Source organism: Theropithecus gelada, chromosome 1 (genome assembly GCF_003255815.1).
Source record: "Theropithecus gelada isolate Dixy chromosome 1, Tgel_1.0, whole genome shotgun sequence".
Lineage (NCBI taxonomy): Eukaryota > Metazoa > Chordata > Mammalia > Primates > Cercopithecidae > Theropithecus > Theropithecus gelada.
In genome coordinates this window covers 61,562,788-61,585,291 of record NC_037668.1, presented here as the reverse complement: position 1 = coordinate 61,585,291, position 22,504 = coordinate 61,562,788, and the positions used below count along the sequence as shown (strand labels likewise).

The window sequence follows — 22,504 nt, the reverse complement described above, 5'->3', positions numbered from 1 at the left end:
TTGCGCATTAGATACATAACAAAAGACCACACTTTAAATGTTGCCCTTGACATTATTAAAAAGTACAGGATTGGCAAATCAGACTGAGAAAAAAAATCAGACTGTTAAATCTGGACAGGCAGGTAATCTCTCTTCATCTTATTGAAGTGCCTAGAATGATGAAGGGAGTAAGAGGACTCTTGTTTATTAAGCACCCACTATGTGCTTGGATGCTTTGCCTCTGTCAGAAGCAATCTCATATTCCAGAGTGCTGAACAATGGAGGCTGAACAAGAAAGACCAATGTCCTCAGCCTAGCTCTGCGATTTTCTAGTTGTGTGGCCTTGGGCAAGCAAGTGAATGAAGCTCTCTGTGCCTGTTTTTTTTTTTGTTTTTGTTTTTGTTTTCACCAGTAAAATGAGGATACTACATATCCCACAAGATAAAGTGCCTAGTATGTTTCAGGTCCTGGACTAAAAGTAAAATAAACTTTTAGTCCAGGACCTGAAACATACTTGGCACTCAGGGGTAGGTATTATAAGGTGAATTTTAATCTGCACAACAGCCCTGGGATGAGCTGAATTGTGTCCCCCTAAAAGCTATGTTGAAGACTTAACCCCCAGTACCTGTGAATATGACCTCATTTGGAACAGGGTCTTTGCAGATGATTAAGTTAGGATGAGGTCATTAGGATATACCCTATCCAATATAAGTGGTGTCCTTATAAAAAGGGGACATTCAGACACAGAAACAAAGCAAGAGAACACCATGTGAAGACAGAGGATTGGAATGATGCATCTGCAAGCCAAGGAACAGCAAAATTTGCCAGCAAACCACCAGAAGCTAGGAAGAGAAAAGGAAGGATTCCCCTACAGGTTTCAAAGAGATCATGGCTCTGCTGACACCTTGATTTTAAACTTCTAGCCTTCATAACTGAGAAAATAAGTTTCTGTTGTTTTCGGCCACCTAGTTTGTGGTGCTTTGTTACAGCAGTCCTAGCAAACAAAAACACCCTTACATGATGAAAAAGTATCGCCATTTTCATGAGAATTGAAGGCCAGTGAAAGTTTATGGCTCAAGATTGCACAGCCAGATCTGGGATTTGAACCCAGGTCTCTCTGAGCCTAAAGTCTGCCCTTTCTCCATTCACTGTGGGACCTCTCAGGAGTGGAGCGTGGCATAAAAAAGCAGGTGGGTTTGGAAATGAGCCCCATTCATTACACCCAGGTCCCAATGGAAGCGTCAGGTCAGAGTGGTCTGATTATGAACAGCTCATTAAGTAAAGAGCAGTGAGTGTTTGAGAGTGACTTTTTAAGAAGAATCGACTTTTATTTATAGTGACGTTCCAGTCATTAATTTCAAAGGAAGAAAGCCCAAAGCAGAAGCAGGTTCATTAAAAATTTGACATTAGTAATTTAATTAAATTGGGTCTTTGCATCTCATTGTGGAAAATGAAACGTTAGTTCTACACCAGTTCTCAGCTCATTTCCCCTAGTTGGCTCCCTCCCCTCACCTTAGCTTGCTTTTTTCTCCAAATGTTTACCTGACCTGTCCTTCCCACCCCCAACACTCATAAACATGCACACATCACAGTTATTGCCTCTGCTGTAAGCCAGCTGCATGGGATTATGGGAAACGCCAAGTGAACCAGCAGCAGGGCATCATGGGAAATGCCAAGTGAACCAGCAGCAGGGGACTGATCATAGAATATGCTAAATAAGCCAGGAGCATGGGATCATGGGATACACCAAGTAAGCCAGCTGCAGGGGATCATGGGAAATACCAAGTAAGCCAGTAGTGTAAGATCATGGGAAATGTTAAGTAAGCCAGCAACAGTACAGGATCATGGGAAACACCAAGTAAGTCAGCAGCAGATCATGGGAAGTATCAAGTAAGCCAGCAGCATGGGATCATGGGAAATGCCAAGTAAACCAGCAGCAGGGGATCATGGGAAATGCCAAGTAAGCCAGCAGCAGGACAGGATCATGGGAAACACCAAGTAAATCAGCAGTAGGGGATCATGGGAAGTACCAAGGAAGCCAACAGCAGGAGATCATGGGAAATGCCAAGTAAGCCAGCAACAGGAAATCATAGGAAATGCCAAGCAGCAGGGGATCATGAGAAATGCCAAGTAAGCCAGCACTGTGGGATCATGGGAAAAGCCAAGTAAGCCAGCAGCAGGGGATCATGTGAAATGCCAAGTAAGCCAGCACTGTGGGATCATGGGAAATACCAAGTAATCCAGCAGCAGTACAGGATCATGGGAAACACCAGGTAAGTCAGCGGCAGGAGATCATGGGAAGTACCAAGTAAGCCAACAGCAGGGGATCATGGGAAATGCCAAGTAAGCCAGGAACATGGGATCATGGGAAATGCCAAGCCAGCCAGCAACATGGGATCATAGGGAATGCCAAGTAAACCAGCAGCAGGGGATCATGGGAAATGCCAAGTAAGCCAGCAGCAGGACAGGATCATGGGAAACACCAAGTAAATCAGCAGTAGGGGATCATGGGAAGTACCAAGGAAGCCAACAGCAGGAGATCATGGGAAATGCCAAGTAAGCCAGCAACAGGAAATCATAGGAAATGCCAAGCAGCAGGGGATCATGAGAAATGCCAAGTAAGCCAGCACTGTGGGATCATGGGAAAAGCCAAGTAAGCCAGCAGCAGGGGATCATGTGAAATGCCAAGTAAGCCAGCACTGTGGGATCATGGGAAATACCAAGTAATCCAGCAGCAGTACAGGATCATGGGAAACACCAGGTAAGTCAGCGGCAGGAGATCATGGGAAGTACCAAGTAAGCCAACAGCAGGGGATCATGGGAAATGCCAAGTAAGCCAGGAACATGGGATCATGGGAAATGCCAAGCCAGCCAGCAACATGGGATCATAGGGAATGCCAAGTAAACCAGCAGCAGGGGATCATGGGAAATGCCAAGTAAGCCAGCAGTGTGAGATCATGGGAAATACCAAGTAAGCCAGCAACATGGGATCATGGGAAATGCCAAGTAAGCCAGCAGCAGGGGATCATGGGAAATGCCAAGTAAGCCAGCAGTAATACAGGATCATGGGAAACACCAAGCAAGCCAGCAGCAAGGGAATATGATAAATGCTAAGTAAGCCAGCAACACAGGATCATGGGAAATGCTAAGTAAACTAGCAGTGTGGGATCATGGGAAATGCTAAGCTGGGCCAATGGACAGGGCAATAGAGATAAATCTTTTCATCTAGGTCATCTCGCTTGTCACAGGTAAAGAATGGGCAAGGGAGAGCTCTTCAGTCTTAAAGATTCACTCTCACAAAAGTATAAGCCTCTGAGGGCTGGCCCCACTGTGCCAAGCACAGAAAGCCCATGATGAATTTTGTTGCATGAAGGAATTAATACATGAATGAGTAACTCCCCAAATAACTAATTAATGGACATGCACATATGTCCCTACAAGTGCCAGGCACTGTGCTAGTCTCCCGGGATATACCTGTGAACCAGACTAGGCCCATGCCCTCATGGCCCTGTGGCCCAATGGAATGAGAACATCTGCCATTTTGTGAGCACCTACTATGTTCTGGGCATTGTGCCAGGCGTGCGGCATTCATATTGGTTACCCCCGAAACCACTGAATATTTTTGGCCTCACTCCTTTCTCAGTTGAAGAAACTAAGGCTCAGAGAGTTCATGTGGCTCAAAGTCACACAGAATAAGACACGATGGCACCTGGTTTCACACCCAGATCAGGCTGGTTCCAAAGTCTACTGTTACCCTCTACACTGAACTACTTCCTCTCAGAAGAGGGAGAGAGGAACAGGGAGGGAATACCTTTTTTCACAGGGTTCTGAGATCATCAGGGCTGGTAGAGAGGGTTCTGGAAAGAAGATACTAACAGCAACATTGGCAGGAAGGGGGTATTGCAAGGACTAGGGGAGCCATTTAGAGTCCAGACCTGTCCACTTCCACTTCCCCATCACTGCCACCCCACTCTTTTACTCCAGGCTCCCTCAGCTCCTGGGTTATCTCTGGCCTCAGGGCCTTTGCACATGCTGTTTGCTCTTTTTTGTTTAGCTAAGTCTTACTAATCTCCCAGGGTTCTGCAGAGTTGTCACTTCCTCCAGGAAGTGATCTCTGACCTCTCCCCCAGCTGGGTTTAGTTCCCTACCTGTCCCTGTCCCATCATAACACTTAGTATGCCATTAATTGTGCACATCACCCGCCGGACTGAGACTTAGATTCATTTGTGTTGTACTCACTGTACATCAGGCTCTGTCCTAAGCACTTTGCATACCTCAACTGGCTTAATCCTTGCAACAATTAATTTGATATAAGGAAGGTGCTGTTGAGCTCCCTATCTTACAAATGAGGAAACCGAAGTGCAAAAAGGTTAAAAGACTTGCTCACGGTCCCACGGGTGGTAAGATGTCAGGCTGGGAAGTGAACCCAAGCACAGTGGCTTCCAAGTCTGCACTTTCCACTATCTGGCTGCATGGCCTCTCAGAGAGAGAGCCTCAATAAATCATTGCCAGGTGGATTAATGGAGAGGTACTTAAACGGTAGTCTGGGCATGACTAAGACCCCTACTCCTCACCCCATGGGGGTATCCTAGAATGATAGGAAGTGTTGACCTTTAAGGCACAGGCAGTTCCAACTCTGGGGGACAAGGCAGAGGGCAGGGGGAGCTGGGTCAGGTGGGACAGGTGACTGACTTATGGGCACAGAGAAGCTGTATCCTCCTCCCTCCTTATTGCCAGGTCATGGTGCTCTTGCATCTTCCCCAAGACTATTTCCTCTGCCTCATGAGAGCACACTTGCAGGTGACCATGATTGCTTGACTCTGGCCACACACTGTGCATGGTGTTCCCTGGCTCCCAATTTTCCCCCTTTAAACCAGTCAGGCTGATGAGAACCCAGGCTCTTGTCTTCCCACTTCACTGCCTATTCTGCCTAATCCAACCCTTTCAACTCCCCTGAACCTGCGGGGCCAAAGTGCCCCTCTGGCTGCCAGGGTGGATCACACATGAAAGAAAGGACACTGGATTTAATGAGCACCTACTCTTATGCCGTGCCTTATGTCCCTTCTATGGTATTTAGTGAGAAGGAGTGTGGAGTCTGAAATCAGGCCAGCCATGCCCAAGAGATTAAAGTGATATTCCTGGGATTGCATCTCTAGTGATCAGGATGGACATAATTCACATCCATGGCTGCACATTAGAAAAGGCAAGAAACCTGGATGTCCAGTTGTAAATCTCATGTGTGAGATTTTGAGTAACCCCTCTCTCTTCTGAGTAACCCATTCTCAGGGAATCCACAGCCTTGAGAAGCGGGCAGATCAGCAGTGGGCAATGCTGTTCACAGAAGAAATGAGTTCCAGGAAGCCCAAGTGACCTAGGGAGATGCTACTAGAAAACCCGGCAGGTCTCCAGCCCAACTCACAAGCTACCTGTCTCTTTCTCTGTCTCTCCTCACAGTTCTCCCCAGCCACACATGTGGGAACCCAGGGAGGCTGCCCAATGGCATCCAGCAGGGCTCAACCTTCAACCTCGGTGACAAGGTCCGCTACAGCTGCAACCCTGGCTTCTTCCTGGAGGGCCACGCCGTGCTGACCTGCCACGCTGGCTCTGAGAACAGCGCCACATGGGACTTCCCCTTGCCTTCCTGCAGAGGTAGGTGGCCAGAGAGGGGTCTGACGGAGTGGGGCGGTGGCTGGAAGGGGATGCTGGAGCTTCCAGTGACATCCAGTCTCGAAGGGGAAAGCTACACCCCAGCAGGGAGGGAGGTGCCTAAGTCTGGACAGCGCAGAGGATCTTCAGGGGCCCCAGGTGTTCTAGGGGTGTTTCAGCCTCACCTGACCTCCTCACCCTCAGGTGTGCACTCCCTCATTTTTTCTCCTGCATCAACAAAATTATATGTAGCCAGTCTTCCCTCACCTCTAGCCCTCCTGTCTCAGAAGAAACATCATTTCTCTTCCTATTGCAGACCCTCTCCTCTTGTGGAAGCCAGATCACTTTCCCAACAGCTTTCGTACTGACCTCACTGTAGGAATTATTCTTTTCTCTTTCCTATAAATTCAGCCTCTCTCCCTATCTAATAGTTTCTTCCTCTCAGCTTCCAAATATGCTCAAAATCTCTTTTCTCCAAGAACCCCCTCCCCTAGAAAAACACCTCTCTTCTATGCCTCAGCCTCCCAGCTAGGATGACCAACTTGTCCATATTTGCGTAGGACCTTCCGACTTTCAGTCCTGAAAGTTCTGCATCCTGGAAACCCTCTCAGTTTCAGGCAACAGAGACATTTGTCACCCTACTCCCAGCCTATTCCTTACACAATCTTTTTTTTTTTTCTCTTCCTTTTCTTTTCTTTTTTCTTTTTTCTTTTTCTTTTTCTTTTCTTTCTTTCTTTTTTTTTTTTTTTTTTTTTTTTTTTTTTTTTTTTTTTTTTTTTATTTGAGACAGGATCTTCCTCTGTCCTCCGTGCTGGAGTGCAGTGACATAATCATGGCTCACTGCAGCCTCAAACTCCTGGGATCAAGCAATTCTCCTGCCTTAGCCTCTGGAGTTGCGGGGACCACAGGCATGTATTACCATGCCCGGCTAATTTTTGTTGTTGTTGTTGTTGTTTTCATGGAGACAGAGTCTCTCTATGTTGCCCAGGCTGGTCTTGAACTCCTGAGCTCAAATAATCCTCAGGCTTTGGCATCCCAAAGTGCTGAGATTATAGGCATAAGCCAACATACCTGACACGTGATCATTTTTAAACGCTTAGGAAATACAGAAGAAAATAAAGAAGAAAGAAAATTTACCTGTTTTAACCATGATTTTAATGTATTTCATTTCCATCTTCCATACATATTGCACATAAGCATATGTTACAAATATGTACGTAAATTGAGATTATAATGCATGCAGACAATTTTTAGCCACCTTTGAAAAACAATCACATCACACTGTAAGATTTCCCATGCCATCTACATAGCTCAGCATCTTGGAAGCTCCATCCAGCCCTGTCCCTCCTTTTCCCTTCTCATTTGCTCCTCTGCAGACTGGCCTTTGCCCTCAGTATTTGCATCATTTTGCCAAATCAGATGGGAATTGTTTTGGCTCTTATATTTCTTGACCTCTTAAGAAACCTTTGCACTATTGACCACTCTTTTCTTCTAGCAACGCTCATCTCTAAATTCCATGGATCCTGAACATCCATATATCAGTCTAGGAGGAACATTTCCAGGAGTTGAGAAGTCATTGGAATAAGTAGGTCCTCCTTAGTTCAAGTTTTACTTTTCTTTTGGAGGAAGGTTTTCTGTAATTACTATAATAGGCTAGCTCCAGGGATAAGCAACTCCCTCTTCCTGCCACATGCACACACTTTTTGTTATTGACACCAAGGATAAAAATTACATGGCGTGTATACCTATTTCCCTTCTTCCCACTCCCATGGCAGACATAATTGGTCATTGCACCCTTTCTGCTTGAGTCCAGACACAGCTGTGAATTCCCTCCCAATAGGCAAGCCACAGCCAATCAATCTGAGTCGCCACTTGACTTCACCTTTGTTTACCTCTCCTCAACCAGTAGAATGGGCCTTGGCCATGTTGAGCCTTCTTGGTGGAGGGCAAAGGAACTAGAGTTCCCTTTCCTGATTTCCTAAGTCCCACCTTCCCAGGCTGCATTCCTAACTCAGGGCCTGCCTCTTTCCATGATTGACTTCAGGAATTACCAAACCAATCAGGTGAGACCTTGGTCCCTACACACAGGTGTGTGGCCTAACCACAGCCTGAAAGCTGCTGTATCTGCCCTTTCTTATAGCATCCTTACCCACCCCCGCCTTGAGGAAGTTACAGTTAACATTCTGATCTTCCAAGGAGGGTGTCAGAGTTGTGAAATGACGATAGAACTGACATATGATAGTAAATAAAATCAAGTGTCTAAGTTATGAAATATAAACTGCAGTTCTTTTTCTTTTTGCAGCACTGTAAATGTCATGCTATTTTGTTCAAGATAAAATCCAAAAACAAATGTAATCCAGTTATCGGATGCAGTGAGGGTATCACTCTGCTTAGTGAAGTATAAGTTGCAGCAATATCCCATGCTAATATGGTGGAAATCCACTAACCCTCCTAATATCTCCAGGAATCTGTCAGCTTTAGCTTCCTCTGAACCTTGAATTCACTACCATGTCTCCCTTCCCCTGGTTCTGCTCTGCCAACTTAGGTTGGGAACTGGGTCCATTTTTCTTGGATCCCCCACTTCTCCAAAAGACAAAATACAAGCCAACACCAAAAACACCAATGAAGGCGTCTGCATGTAGTTCAGGCTTTATGGAAGGTGTGGCAATGCAAGGAGCTTACATCTTAGCAATGCAGATGACTTAAAATGAAAGTATGAGCAACCAGGAGCCTCACAGTCTTTTGGCCCCTCCTCCCGGGAAGCTTCTCCCTGGCTTCTGTCTTGGCAGACTCCAGGTTCCCTGTAATGTGCATTGTACCCTCTCTTCTTTCTCCAGACTCTTCCACCTTGGTGCCACCTGCACCTTGAGCCCATTTCAGAATTTCCGTCATCCTCTTAGGCACAAGAGCCTGATTTCCTCTTGGTTTTGTCATCTCCTTGCAGTCTCATGTCTCCCCTCCTCATCCAAGCTATTTAGGTATAGGGTAGTATTTTCCTGAACAAAGAGAACTCTCATTCTATAAGAAACTCTGGGGCTGGATGTTAACATATCTTTGTGTTACCCCATCAGCCAGAGATAAGTGATGATGAGGGGCACCTCATGGCGGTCTTCTACCTCTTGGGGGTCTTCTAGGTCTGACCAAGGCTCACAACCCAGTGTCCTTGTGTCCAGGCCCAGCAGGCAGCAAGGGCTGGCCTTTCTGTGGGAAGGAGCAGGGTGGAGAGATACCACTCTTCTAGCATTCACACCACACAGAAATTCATGGGCCTGGGCGGAGGTGGCATGTCTTTTGGTGGCACGACTCTCTGAAGTCTTCCAGTTCTTTTTTCGTCTTCTGAAATGATGATGATTCTTTCCCTCCTTCTCCTTCACTGACTTTCCACCCTCCTTCCCGTTAAATACGGGAGGGCCAAGCGTGGCCTCTTCTCTGGGGACTTCTTCCATCTCTTGGAATTTCTCATCTACTATGTTGCTGTAATTGTTACTAGGGGGCAACTCTCCAATCCCCACCTCTAACCCCATTCTCTGTCCTGAGCTTCAGGCCCGCGTGGATAGTGAACTGTGCTGAAGTTCTCCTCAGCTTGTGTTTCAAACTTGGCCCATGAAAACCTCTCTCTTCCTGCTTTCCCCAAACCTGCTCTTTTTGCTGTCTTCTCCAGCTCAGTGAAGAGTGTCCCCACCAACGGTGGCCAAGCCAGACCCCTCAGGGCATCTTACACTCTTGCTTTTCTTGCTGTTCACATCGCTTCATTGGCCCCCATGTCCCTCTGCACCAGCCCACTCCCTCCACATCTCTGTCGCTCTTCAGATGGTGGTCCAGGCCCTCTTGTCTCTCACTTGCCTCACTGAAGGTTGACCCTCTGTAGGCAGGTGTGCCTCTGTTCTCTCCTGCTCACACCAGCCCATTCCTACCTGTATTGCTAGGGAGAACTTTCTAAGGCACAGATCTGACAAAACTAAGCGGCTCAGTCTCTTAGTAGCTCTTCATCACTGACAGGGTCTAGTTCAGATTCCTTAGCATGGAGCACAAGGCTCTTCCAGAAAGAGTCCCACTCCAATCTTTCTAGTCTGTCTCTTAGACTTATTTTAAGTAGCTTCCGCTTTAGCCACACCAGAGAATGCTCCCTTCCAAACGCCCTAGGGAAGCCAGCTGAGGATGTCAAGTCCTGCTTCCAGAAGGGCTTCCAGCCCCCTGCTGCCTGAGGGGACTGAGATGTGGTTCTGCTCAAAGGCTGGGAGAGAATAAAATGGCTCTCCTACTCTCAGACACCCTAGGGCCTTCCCCCACCCCCAGCCACCTCCCTACTTTCAGGTTCATCTCTCTGTTCTAATTCCCACAGGCTACAAGAATATCCTAAGAAACATCCTCAATAATGTCAGTGATTTTACGAAAGTGATTTCCCAAACCCTTCTTCCTTAGGAGGCCAAGCTAAACAGGAACAAAGAGTACCCACCATACACCCATCCTGTGCCAGCAGCGGTGGTCATGCCAGAGTGAACGGGTTCATACTTGGGAAGCATTAAAAGCCTTTTGGCTTTTCTTCCTCTCATGTAGAACTCTCAAGAGCTGGCATCTGCGAGCAGATAAACCTCATCCACTGGGCAGTGGTCCGTAAATATTTGCTGAATGAAAGGCTGTCTGGATGGGTCTAATTCACCATCAGAATCGTGCTGGCATACAAGCCCGAAAGGGAAATTACTAGCCTGGGTTACCCCACCTGCCCAGTAGCTCTGAATGACAATATCTTTAAGTCCAAAGCTTCCCAGAGCAGACTGGAGAGTCGTATGTGTCTGTTTTATCTAGGAAATGTCATGTGCCCAGCTGGAGGGTGGACTTGGTCTGGGGACACAGCACAGACTAGGAGTGGGGGAATAAGGAACAGCTGGGAATAGAAGGGAGCAGGTGTGAGGCCAACCCCCAAGGAGGCCCATCCCAAAGATCCTGACCCATCAGGACTCGGTCCAGCTGACAGAGGGAAGGTGGGGCCTGTGACCTCCCTTCACTTTGTGTCACACCGGGCACATTTTCAAAGGCAGAGGTCCCTGGGAGGGGCTGAGCTTTGTGTCATCTCTTTGATCCACAAGAAGGAAGACCATGTGAATTTCAGCAACAGGCCTCTGACTTGTGAAGGCCATTGGCCCTGGATCAAAGAAGGCTGTATGGGGAAGCAACGGAGTTCATATGCGCTGGGGACTGGGAGGCAGGTGGTAGGGAGAAAGCTAGCCAGAGCAAGAAGTGCTTGGCCTCTGAGGTTCAAGCCAAACATGGCAGGCTGCAGCCATACCTGGGGAAGAGGGAATATGGTCTGCAGAAGCTTGGACTGCAAGTGCTGAGCTGTATTCCAAATTTTCTGGCCCCAGGGGAAGAAGCCTGCAGAACGTGAAACAGAAGCAGCGGTGTCAGGTATGGACAGTACATAGAGACAGACTGGCCTGGGTTCAGCCCTAGCTAAGCCAGCCCCTAGCTGTGTGGTTGCCAGGGTGCTGCTAAACCCCTCTGAGTTTTAAAGGTGGGACACAAGTAGCAGCCTTACAGGGATGATTGCATCCTCATTCATTCACTTGGCTACTCAACAACTTTCTCTTGAGTGCCTGTTATGAGCCAGCCAGTCATTAATTCAATTATCATTTATTGACTGCCTATTAAGTACAAAATATTGTTCTAGGCTCAGAATTACAATGATGAACAAGTCAGACCAAATTCCATAATCTCTTGGATCTCCTAACAACCAGGAGGCAGAAAACAGATATACAAACCAAATAAACAAATTTCAGGTGGTGGTAGGAACTATGAGGAAATAAAGTCTTAGCCAGTGATGAGGAAGGCAACTTTAGATGGAGCAGTCAGGAGAGGCCTCTCTGGGGAGGTGGCCTCTGAAATGAGTCCTGAATGACAAGAAGGAGCCTGTTGTATGAAAACCTGGAAAATGGCATTCCTGGCAAAGGCAGCAGCAAGTGCAAAGGCTCTGAGGTGGGGGAAAGTACTGGACACGCTAGAGGAACAGAAAACAGGCCCCTGTGGCAAAAGTAGAGTGAGGGGTGGGCAGAGAGGGCAGGGATGGGGTGAAGCAGGGTAAGAAGGTAGAAGCCGAGGCGGGCGGATCATGAGATCGGGAGTTTGAGACCAGCCTGACCAACATCGTGAAACCCCGTCTCTACTAAAAATTTAAAAATTAGCTGGTGGCATGTGACTGTAATCCCAGCTACTCAGGAGGCTGAGGCAGGAGACTCTCTTGAACCCAGGAGGTGGAGGTTGCAGTGAGCTGAGATCATACCACTGCAACAGAATGAGACTCCATCCCTCAAAAAAAAAAAAAAAAAAAAGTATAGGCTTGGTTCTGAGTCCAGGAGGCAACCAGGGGAGAATTTGAAGCAGAGGTCTAGTTCAATTTAACTTAATTTTTTAAAAAGATCATGCTGGATACTAGCTGAGCAAGAGGCACAATAAGAAGACCAGTTAGGCAGCAGCTATTATGGGCAACCAGGCTGGAGATGCTGCATCTTGGTTGAGGGTGGCTGGAGTAGAGGTGGAGGGACATGCATAGATTGGGGCTGTGCTTTGGGGGTACAGCCAACAGACCTTAGGGATGGATTGGATGGCTGATAGAATAAAGGATCAAAGTTGACTCCGAGGCTTTTTCTGGAGGGCTGGTGGGTGGGGATGCCAATGACCAAGATGGAGATGACTGGCACAGAGGGCAGGAAGTGTGTGCCCTAAAGGGAAGCAAGACTTTGTCTGGGTAAAGTTTGAGATGCCTGTGAGACATCCAAATGGGGGCATTAATTCTGCATCTGGGAGGAGTCCTATGCTAGAAAGGTATCTGGGAGAGGCATAAGAGGGCAACACTGGGCCGGGCATGGTGGCTCATGCCTGTAATCCCAGGACTTTGGGAGGCTGAGGCGGGCGGATCACGAAGTCAGGAGATCGAGACCATTCTGGCTAACACGGTGAAACCCCGTCTCTACTAAAAATACAAAAAATTATCTGGGTGTGGTGGCAGGCGCCTGTAGTCCCAGCTACTCAGGAGGCTGAGGCAGGAGAATGGTGTGAACCCGGGAGGTGGAGCTTGTAGTGAGCCGAGATCACACCACTGCATTCCAGCCTGGGTGACAGAGCAAGACGCCATCTCAAAAAAAAAAAAAAAAAAAAAAAAAAAAAAAGGGCAACACTGTAGATAGCAAAGAGGGTCTGGGCACTCCATGCTGGACACCATTGTGTTGATCAAATTTAACAACATGGAGAAGACACTAAACACTATGCACCTTGAGTGATTCTGAGCACTGGGGCCTTAGCAGGGACCACAGCTACCCAAGGCCACTCTTTACTATAGGATACCTCTACTACTGCTGGGATCACTAGCCTTCCATCACCTTTGCAATTACTGTTACTATACCAGAACATTTCACAACATGGGCTCTGGAGGCCAGTCACCTGGATTCAAATCCTGGCCTTGCCACTTACACCCACTGGCTGAGTGGCTTTGGACAAGTTACTCAACCTCTCTATGCCCCAGTTTTCTCATTTGTAAATGGGAATAATAATGGTACTTAACTCATAAGTTGGCAGTGAGGTTCACATTAATAAATGCTAAGCACATAGCAGAGGGCCTATTCATGGTTATGACCCAGTGAGGGGTATCAATCATTGCCATTCTCACTGCCACAGCCTCACTGGCCACCATTTGTTGAGCCCTAACTAAGTGCCAGGTCCTGCATTACCTGTTTTAATCCTCACAAATCTGAAGGAGGTTAAGGTATTGTCACCTCCTATTACAAATGAGGGAACTGAGGCCCAGAGAGGTGCAGTGCTTTGCCTGTGATTACATAGCTTGAGAGTGGTGGAGCCAGGATTCAGCCCAAGTCCACGTGCCTAACAGCCATGATCTTGACCACCACCCTCCACTACAGGCAAGGATGGTGGCCTCTGGCCCACAGCAGGAGACTCACAATGACGCTGTGATTTCCAGAGCTTCTCCAGCCTGGTGGTTCAGGGCCTGAGAGCTTGGCCTGCAGGTGCATGCATTCACTGCATGGCTCCACCAGTCAGGGACTGGCAGTGTCTTGTGATTTCCCCTTGACCTTCCACTTTAACTTGTTCCATGAACTCCTCAGGAGAGACACCTCTGGGAAAGGGCCTGAGGTTATTCTGCTGGGCAGATGCTGCTTCAGGGTGGGGGTTGGGAACTACTTTTCCATCCTATGAAGAAAGCCAGACCCAAGGTTCACCAACCTCCACTTGAGCACCAGTAGCTGAGCTAACACTTTTGAGGCAGCACAAAGGCCCCTAGGCAGAAGAGAAAGGAGCAGGAGGAAGCGTCTCATGCCTGGAAAACCCCATCTCCACGGCCTGTTGCTTCCAGGAGCCTGCTCCTAGCCCATGTCAGGAACAGGATTACAGTGACTGAGGCCCAGGAGGCAGAGAAATAGGTGGGTAATGGTGTGGGCCTGGAGTCACAAGGTCTTGGGTTCAAACCCTAGCTCCAACATTTAGTAGCTATGTGGCCACAAGAAGTCTTAAAAACTCACTGAGTCTGTTTCCTCATCTGTAAAATGTGCATGATAATACCTGTGCTCTCGCAGGTTTGAGGATTAAAGGAGAAAATGCAGGTGAAGCATTTTGCACAATGCCTGGCCCATAATGAAAGCTCAATAAGAAATGTCATGTAATCAAATACCATGTTCTGTCTACATTCTTCCCCTCAGAAGGATACCTCAGGTGGCTGTAACTGTAGGAGTCTGGGGGCAATAGTGATGTTCTCGGAATTGGTCATTTCTTCATTTTAAGGAGTGTCACTGATAAAGCCAAGGATAAATGGGCAGAGTCCAAAGTCCCTGGGAAGAGGGGACTGAAGAAGTTGAGCAAGTTATGGGGGCCCCAACATGGATAGGCACACGGAACAATTCACCACAAGAAAAGGGGGCGGGCTGCAGCTTTGGGGCACTCCTGCCCTGGTGCTGTCAGTCTTGCACTGGAATTGCAAGATGGTGGCTTCTCCTTTGGGGCCTGTTGGCATCTTCATTTCCACAGAGGCTGAGGGGTCCTGGGGAAGATGATATGAACAGAAACTAATTCCAAGAACCCCAAATCTTCTAGGCATGCAAGATGGTACCCTAGAGCTGGCCTGAAATGGAGAGGATAATGTCCTGTTTTCTCCGTTTCCCACCTGAAATTTGTCAGTCATTGTAGAGTTAACAGATATCAAAGAGGATTGAGGGATAGTTCTCTAAAATTATGGTTAATTGAAGAGATTTCTTTAGAACTTAAGTCGATCGTAAATAAAGTCATAAACTTGGAAAGGCAACTCTCAGCATAACACACCTGCACCTCAGAATATGCATGACTTAATGGTGGTGCAAAATGCCCATTGCCAGAGAAGGAGAAAGAGTGTAAATGAATATTTTAGGACTATGGTGTCAGCTGAAGGTTATATTTTATGACTCCGGAGTTGTAGCCATGAAATATGATGCCTTGTTTAAAGTGTGAGAAAACCTTCAAACAGCTTCTGCAGGATCTTCAATCAAAACAGGATGATGCCAGGGCCAGGGTGTCAGATGAGCCCAAGAGGCAGGGTTGGCTAAAATGGTAAAGGTGCCACCTTAAGAGGATACTGGTAACTCTGGCCAGAGGATCTCAAGTTCTCAAGTCCTCAGTTCTAGCACAGTCCAGAAATCATTGCCTACAGTTGGGAAGTTTGAAAATCTCGGGATGGCTTACCAAACCACTGTCAAGCAGGGATGTGCCTTATAGCAGAGGAGACCACCATCCTGGTACCAGAGAGACTCAACTGAAATCTTGACTCAGCCACTTCCTATGTGACCTTGGGAAAGCTACTTAACCTCTCTGAGCTTCAGTTTCCTGTTACATTTATTTGTTCAGCAGATATTAGTCAAGTGCCTGCTATATGACAGAAAATCTCCTAGGTGCTCGGGACAGAACAGACATGGCCTCTGTTCTCATGGAGTTTACTATCTACATGTTAACTAAGTAATGACATAATTGATCAATTAATTATGGAAAATCATTAATTATGGCAAAATATGTGGTACTCAGAAAGTATATGATGGGGGAGGGGTTATTCTGTTTCTATAAAGATCCTTGAGGAAGCAGCACTTGCACTGGGACCTAAAGGCGGAGGGTAGGGGGCAGTCAGGCCCAACGAGATAGGGAGGAAGTTTCCAGAAAGAGAAAATAACACTTTCAGAGACCCTGGAGCAAGGCAATGCTTAGTGAATCGGAAGAGCTGCGAGGAGGCCAGGGTGGCTGCAGATAATAGGGAAGGAGAGACTGGCATGAGGCAAGGCCCTGTAAGGTCCTTGTGAGTCATCGGGTATTCCACTTTATCCTGAGTGACAATGGGGGTTATTGATGGTTCCAGCAGAGAGAATGGTGTAATCAGGCCCATGCTTTCCAGTATTACTCTGGCCTCTGTGAAGAATGGACAGAGGCTGCAAAGCAATCTACAGATTCAATGTAATCTATATCAAAATACCAGTGTCATTTTTCACAGAAATAGAAAAAACAATCCTAAAATTCATATGGAACAAAAAAAAAAGCCTGAATAGCCAAAGCAATCTTGAGCAAAAAGAACAAAGCTGGAAGCATCATGCTACCTGGCTTCAAAATATATTACAAGGCTATAATAACCAAAATAGGATGGTGTTGGTATAAAAACAGACACATAGACCAATGGAACAGAATAGAGTCCAGAAATAAAATCACATACTTATAACCAACTGATTTTCAACAAAGGCACTACGAACATGCATTAGGGGAAGGACACTTGCTTCAATAGTGCTGGGAAAACTGGATAACCATATGCAGAAAAATGAAACTAAACCCCCATCTCTCACCATATACAAAAATCAACTTAAAATAAATTAGAGACCTAAACTTAAGACCTGAAACTATAAAACTACTGGAAGAAGACATAGGGGAGTTATTACAGGATATTGGTCTAGGCAAAGATTTTATGGCTAAGACCTCAAAAGCACAGGCAACAAAAACAAAAATAGACAAATGGGACTATATTAAACTAAAAAGCTTCTACAAAGAAAAAGAAACCATCAACAAAGTGAAAAGACAACCTGTTGAAGATGAGAAAATATTTGCAAACTATTCATGTGACGGGGGACTAATGTCCAGAATGTGCAAGTAACTCAAACAACTCAACAGCAAAATAATAATAATAATAATAATTCCATTAAAAAGTGAGCTAAGGACATGAATAGATGTTTTTTCAAAAGAAGACATAAAAATGGCAAACAGGTATATGAAAAAATGTTCAACATCTCTAATCATCAGGGAAGTATAAGTCAAAATCACTATGAGATATCATTTTACCCTAGTTAGAATGGCCATTATTAAAAAAGCAAAAAACAACAGATGTTGGCAAGGATATGGAGAAAAGGGAGCCCTTATACTTTGTTGGTGGGAATGTAAATTAGTGCAGCTACTATAGAAAACAGTATGGAGATTTCTCAGAAGACTAAAAATAGAACTACCATATGATCAAGTCATTCCACTACCGAGTATTTATCCAAAGGAAAGGAAATCAATATATCAAAGGGATACTTACACCCCTGTGTTTACTGAAACATAATTCATAACAGCAAAGATATGGAATCAACACAAGTGCACATCATTGGATAAATGTATAAGGAAAATGTGATATACATATATACACACACATACGTGGTGGAGTACCACCCAGATGTTAAAAAATGAACTTAGCTAGGTGCAGTGGCATGCGCCCATAGACCCAGTTACTTGAGAGGCTGAGGCGAGGGATCTCTTGAGCCCAGGAGTTCAAGTCCAGCCTGGGCAATGTCCAGCACGACTCCATCTCTATTTCTTTTTTTTTAGAAGGGTGAAATCCTGTCATTTGCAGGAACATGGGTGGAACTGGAGGTCATTATGCTAAGTAAAATAAGCCAGGCACAGAAAGACAAATATCACCTAACACTCATACGAGGAATTAAAAAAGTGGATCTCATGGAGGTTGAGAGTAGAATGATTGATAGTTCCAGAGGCTGGGAAGGCTGTGTGTGTCCAGGATTGGAGGATGTAGGGGATGAAGAGAGGTTGGTTAACAGGTGCAAACACACAGTTAGGTCAGTGGTCCCCAACCTTTTTGGCACCAGGGACCAGTTTCATGGAAGACAATGTTTCCGTGGACAGGAGGTGGGGGATGGTTTCAAGATGAAACTTCCACCTCAGATCATCAGGCATTAAATAACTTGCTCAACACTCCCTCCTGCTGTGCAGCCCAGGTTCTAACAGGTCCCAGTCCACGGCCCAGGGGTTGGGGACCCCTGAGTTAGGTAGAAAGAAGAATAAGTTCTAATGTTCAATAGCAGACTAGGGTGACTATAGTTAAAACAACGATGTATTGTATATTTCAAAATAGCTAGAAGAGAGAACTTGAAATGTTCCAACACATAAAAATGATAAACTCTTGAGGTGATGGATGTCCTAAATACCCTGACTGGATCATTATACCTACCATGTTAGGCTTTTCTTGCATTGCTGTAAAGAAATGCTGGAGACTGGGTAATTTATAAAGAAAGGAGGTTTAATTGGCTCATAGTTCTGCAGGCTGTACAGGAAGCATGGCATCAGCATCTGCTCAGCTTCTGGGGAGGCCTCAGGGAGCTTTTACTCATGACAGAAGGTGAAGTGGGAGCAGGCACTTCACATGACCAGAGCAAGAGCAAGAGAGGGAGTGAGGGAGAGGTGTCACACAATTTTAAACAATCAGATCTCGAGATGACTCACTCACTATCACAAGGACAGCACCAAGCCATGAGGCATCCCTCCCCATGACCCACACACCTCCCACCAGGTCCCACATCCAGTACTGGAGATTACATTTCAACATGAGACTTGGGAGGGACATTCAAATTATATCACCTACTGTACATGCCAAAAAATAACACATATACCCCATAAAAGTGTACAAATGTTTTATAGCAATAAAGCTTTTTAAAGGAGTGCTCCAAGATAATGTTCTCAATGCAAAAAAAAAAGTGTGTGAAGTGATTGATATGTTAATTAGCTTGATTTAATCATTCCACAATACATACATATATCAAAACATCACAGTGTATTCCATAAGGACATACAACTATTGTCAATTAAAAATAAAATTTTAGAAACTGCAAAACCGAAAGAATGGATGGGCTGAAGGAGGAAGGAGGCTTGGAGACCGGGAGGGGGCTTCATGGCTCTGGTTAACTTGGAGTGTGACATGGCTTGGGGTAGAGCAATGGCAGTGATGGCGGGGGACAGAATTGAGAGCCACTTAGATGACTGCCAGGTGAGTCTCCGGCTGGATGTGGGGGTGCGGGAGGAGTTGAGGATGTCCCCTGAGCCTCTGCCATGAGGAAGTGGGTGAATAGTGCTGACACTCCAAGATGGGAAAGTCTGGAAGAAGGCTAGGCTTCTGGGAGGAAAGGATGAGACTGATTTTGGTTGGGTTGGGTTTGAGAGCAATGTGGAATATCTAGTTGGGTTTCTAAGACTGGAGGTAGGCAGAAGGCTCTGGAGTCACTGTCTTTCCCCCAAAACCTGCATTTCTTCTGGAATTCTTTGTTGTCCACCTGGTTGTGCAGTCCAGATTAAATGAGACCATGTGGACCAAGGGCCTGATTAGAGACTTGGCCACACAGAGTGGCTGCGCCTGCTCTGCAGCTCCTGAGCCACTCCCTCCCTCTAATGTTTCTCTTTGGTCCCTGCTCACTTTCCACCTGAGTGCCCCTCCCTTCCCACCTTCTCTTCTTTCAGGTATCTTTGCTTCTGCCTGCTCCGTACATGTCTGTTCAGTCCCCAGCCTTCTCCACTCCTGTGGTGGGAGGTTCCCTCTTTGTCCTGCTGATTCCCTGCCTCACAGTCTCTGGGATCTCAGACCCATAGGTATCCCCATCTGTTTATTCCCCAGGATCTCACACTCAACATGGGAGTAGGGAAGAGCAGGGGAGGAAGGGCCATCACTCTTCCTGCAGAGCTGCGTCTCCTCTAGCGTCCCTGTCTCCGCTCTCTCCTTCACCATCCATGTTCTGTTGGAGACCTCACCCTCTTATTCCTCCACAGCCTGCCTCCTAAATCGCTTCCTGCTGCTTCTCTTTCCTTCCTCCCTAGTTGCAGCTTTGATGATGGGAACAACCTCTTCTTCGTTCTCTGTCTCTGGTCTCCCCACCGGCCACCTTCCTCAGACACCAAACCATATCATTCATCCATTACTACGGGACCAAATCATCTTTCTAAAATAGGTCTGGACTTGTACTTCTTGCTGAAAACCCTCTTCTCCACACCTACTGTGACTCCCCTGCACCTGCAGAGGAAAGTCCAAACACCTCGGCAGCCCCATCAAGGCCTTCACCCAAGCAGCGTGCCCTTCCAGGCCTTATTGCCTCTGAGGGCCTGTTTGCTCTGCCTGGAACCCCTCTATTTCTTCCCTTCGAGCACACTCCTACACCTTTTTGAAGGTTCGGGGTAAAAGGCCCTTCCTTCACCATGATCCCTTTCCCCAGTACAGTCAAGACTCAGCCATTGTGCCCGGGGCTGAAGACAGTTCCACCTGGTGTAGTGAGCGCCAGTGACAGGACTGTCGGGAACCAGTGGGCCCAATGCTTGCTGGGAACAACATTGACAAATCTCTCGTTTGTTGGCTGGCTCCTGTGGCTTCTCTCCCTGGTAATGTTCACGGTGAATTTATTTACATCAGAAGGAGACAAACTCTGCCTCAGATGTCAGACATCATAGCCTCCTGCCAGAGAGATACTCAAGGCAGAAATACTGTGCAACTTGACAAAACGAATCAACAGCACCACTAAACTGGATTTAAAGCCAAGCAAGGCCAATCTTGCCTACCTTCTCCCCCTTCCTGCTTCCTGGGGCCTGGGCAGCTGGGTTGGGGTTAGCAAAGCAGGAAGAGGGGAGGAGAATAGAACCTCAGCTCCTCTACTTGGCATTCAAGGACCTTCACAGTCCAGCTCTTGCCGTCCTGCCCAGCCCAGCTCTGTCATCTCTGCATGTCCCTTTCTGTTTAGATGGTCCTGCCTAATAAGTCCCTAAACATGCCACGATCCCCAACTTCAACTGTCCTTGCTGTTTTTCTGCCTAAAACACCCTTTCCCCTGAGGTTTACCAGGCAGGCAGCCCTCAGCTGATGTATGCTGCCAGCTCAGTGTTGGAAACGAAGCCAGACTCTGACTATGTCTCACTGTTACCACCTGGTCTAAGCCACCATCGCCTCTCACTGGATTATCGTGGTAGCTTCAAGAGGCCCCCAGCTTCTTCCTTTGCCCTCTTTGGTCTGCTATCTACCTGGCATCCCAAGGGATCCTGTTAATACACAAATGACCTCATATCATCCTTAGCCCAGAACCCTCCACTGGCTTCTCAACTCATTCTGAGTAAAAGTCCACATCCTTACACTGGCCTCTCAGGTCGCCCTGCCTCTTAGCTCGGAAGCCCTGCCTCTACTAACCTCATCCCCTGCCACTTTCCTTCTTCTTCCTGCATTCCAGCCCCTTGGGTCTCTCTCTCTCTCTCTCTCTCTCTCTCTCTCTCTCTCTCTCTATCTATCTATATCTCTCTTTTTAGATGGAGTTTCTCTCTTATTCCCCAGGCTGAAGTGCAATGGCACAATCTCGGCTCACTGCAACCTCCACCTCCTGGGTTCAAATGATTCTTCTGCCTCAGCGTCCTGAGTAGCTGGGACTACAGGTGCACGCCACCATGCCCAGCTAATTTTTTTTGTGTGTGTGTGTGTATTTTTAGTAGAGATAGGGTTTCATCATGTTGGCCTAGCTGGTCTCAAACTCCTGACCTCAGTTGATCCACCCGCTTCGGCCTCCCAAAGTGCTGGGATTACAGGCGTGAACCACCACACCCAGCCCTTCGGTCTCTTGATGCTCTTCAATGGTGCCAGGCCTCTGCACCCTGTGGCCTTTGCATTTGCTGTTCCATCTGCTGTGAATGCTCTTCCCCCAGATAACCATGTGACTCCCTCTCTCATTCCTTCAAGTCTTGGTTCAAATGTCAACTTCTCAGTGGGGTCTTTCCTGACCACCCTTTCTGAAATGTCCATACCCCCACTTCCAACACCAGACACCCCATTTTCCTCTGCACTTACCACTTCATTTACCATAGAGTTAATTATTTATCTTGGAGTTGTCTTTATCCTTCTGATCAGAATGTAAGCTCTGGGAGGATAGGAATTTTTGTTTTATTCACAGCTGAATCCCCAGCACCTAGAACAGTGGCTGACACATAGTAGGTGCTCAGTTAGCATTTGTTGAGTGAATGAATGAATGAATGAGTGAATGAATATTAATACAAATTCTGTCTCTACCATAAAGCCCTTCCTACCCATGTGCTATCCCTGCGCCTTGAGCATCCCTGTCATAACTATTCTTTGTTGCCATTGCTGGCTTGCCTGCCCACCTCCTCTCTCAGAAGAACTTGAGAGCAGAGAAGAAATCAAGCTTTTCACATTGTAGTGCTGGCCCTACCCAGTATTTGGCCCACAGTAGGTGCTCAGTTAATGAGTGTAGGAGGGAAACCTTCATAAGCACCCACTCTGGGAGAGTAGGTGTATTTCTTACATTTCTGCACTCATACAAACTTAGAAGTTAGCAGTGAGAAATGCTATGAGTTGGCTCATGATTGTCTTGACCCTGTAAAGAACATTAATAAGAGTAGTTCAGAACTGCTAAACAAGATCACTTTTATCTCTAGCCCAGATGGCTCCTATAGATCTGTTAATCTGATCTCACCATTGGAGGCCTCACAGACATACCCACTTCTACGTGTCCAAAACTGAACTCCTGGTTGCCTTCCATACCACAAGGAGCTCCCTTCCTGGGTTTTCTGC

General features: G+C 46.8%; 1 protein-coding gene across 1 annotated transcript in view; it reads left to right on the top strand.

Moving 5' to 3' along the window:
• The window catches only part of CSMD2 (CUB and Sushi multiple domains 2), a 655,178-nt gene that overhangs the window by 223,697 nt on the left and 408,977 nt on the right, over positions 1 to 22,504 (top strand). Inside the window, exon 4 of the mRNA XM_025355777.1 lies at positions 5,434 to 5,628. Within this exon, the coding sequence (XP_025211562.1) occupies positions 5,434 to 5,628 (195 nt within the window). The remainder of the gene's footprint in view (positions 1 to 5,433; positions 5,629 to 22,504) is intronic.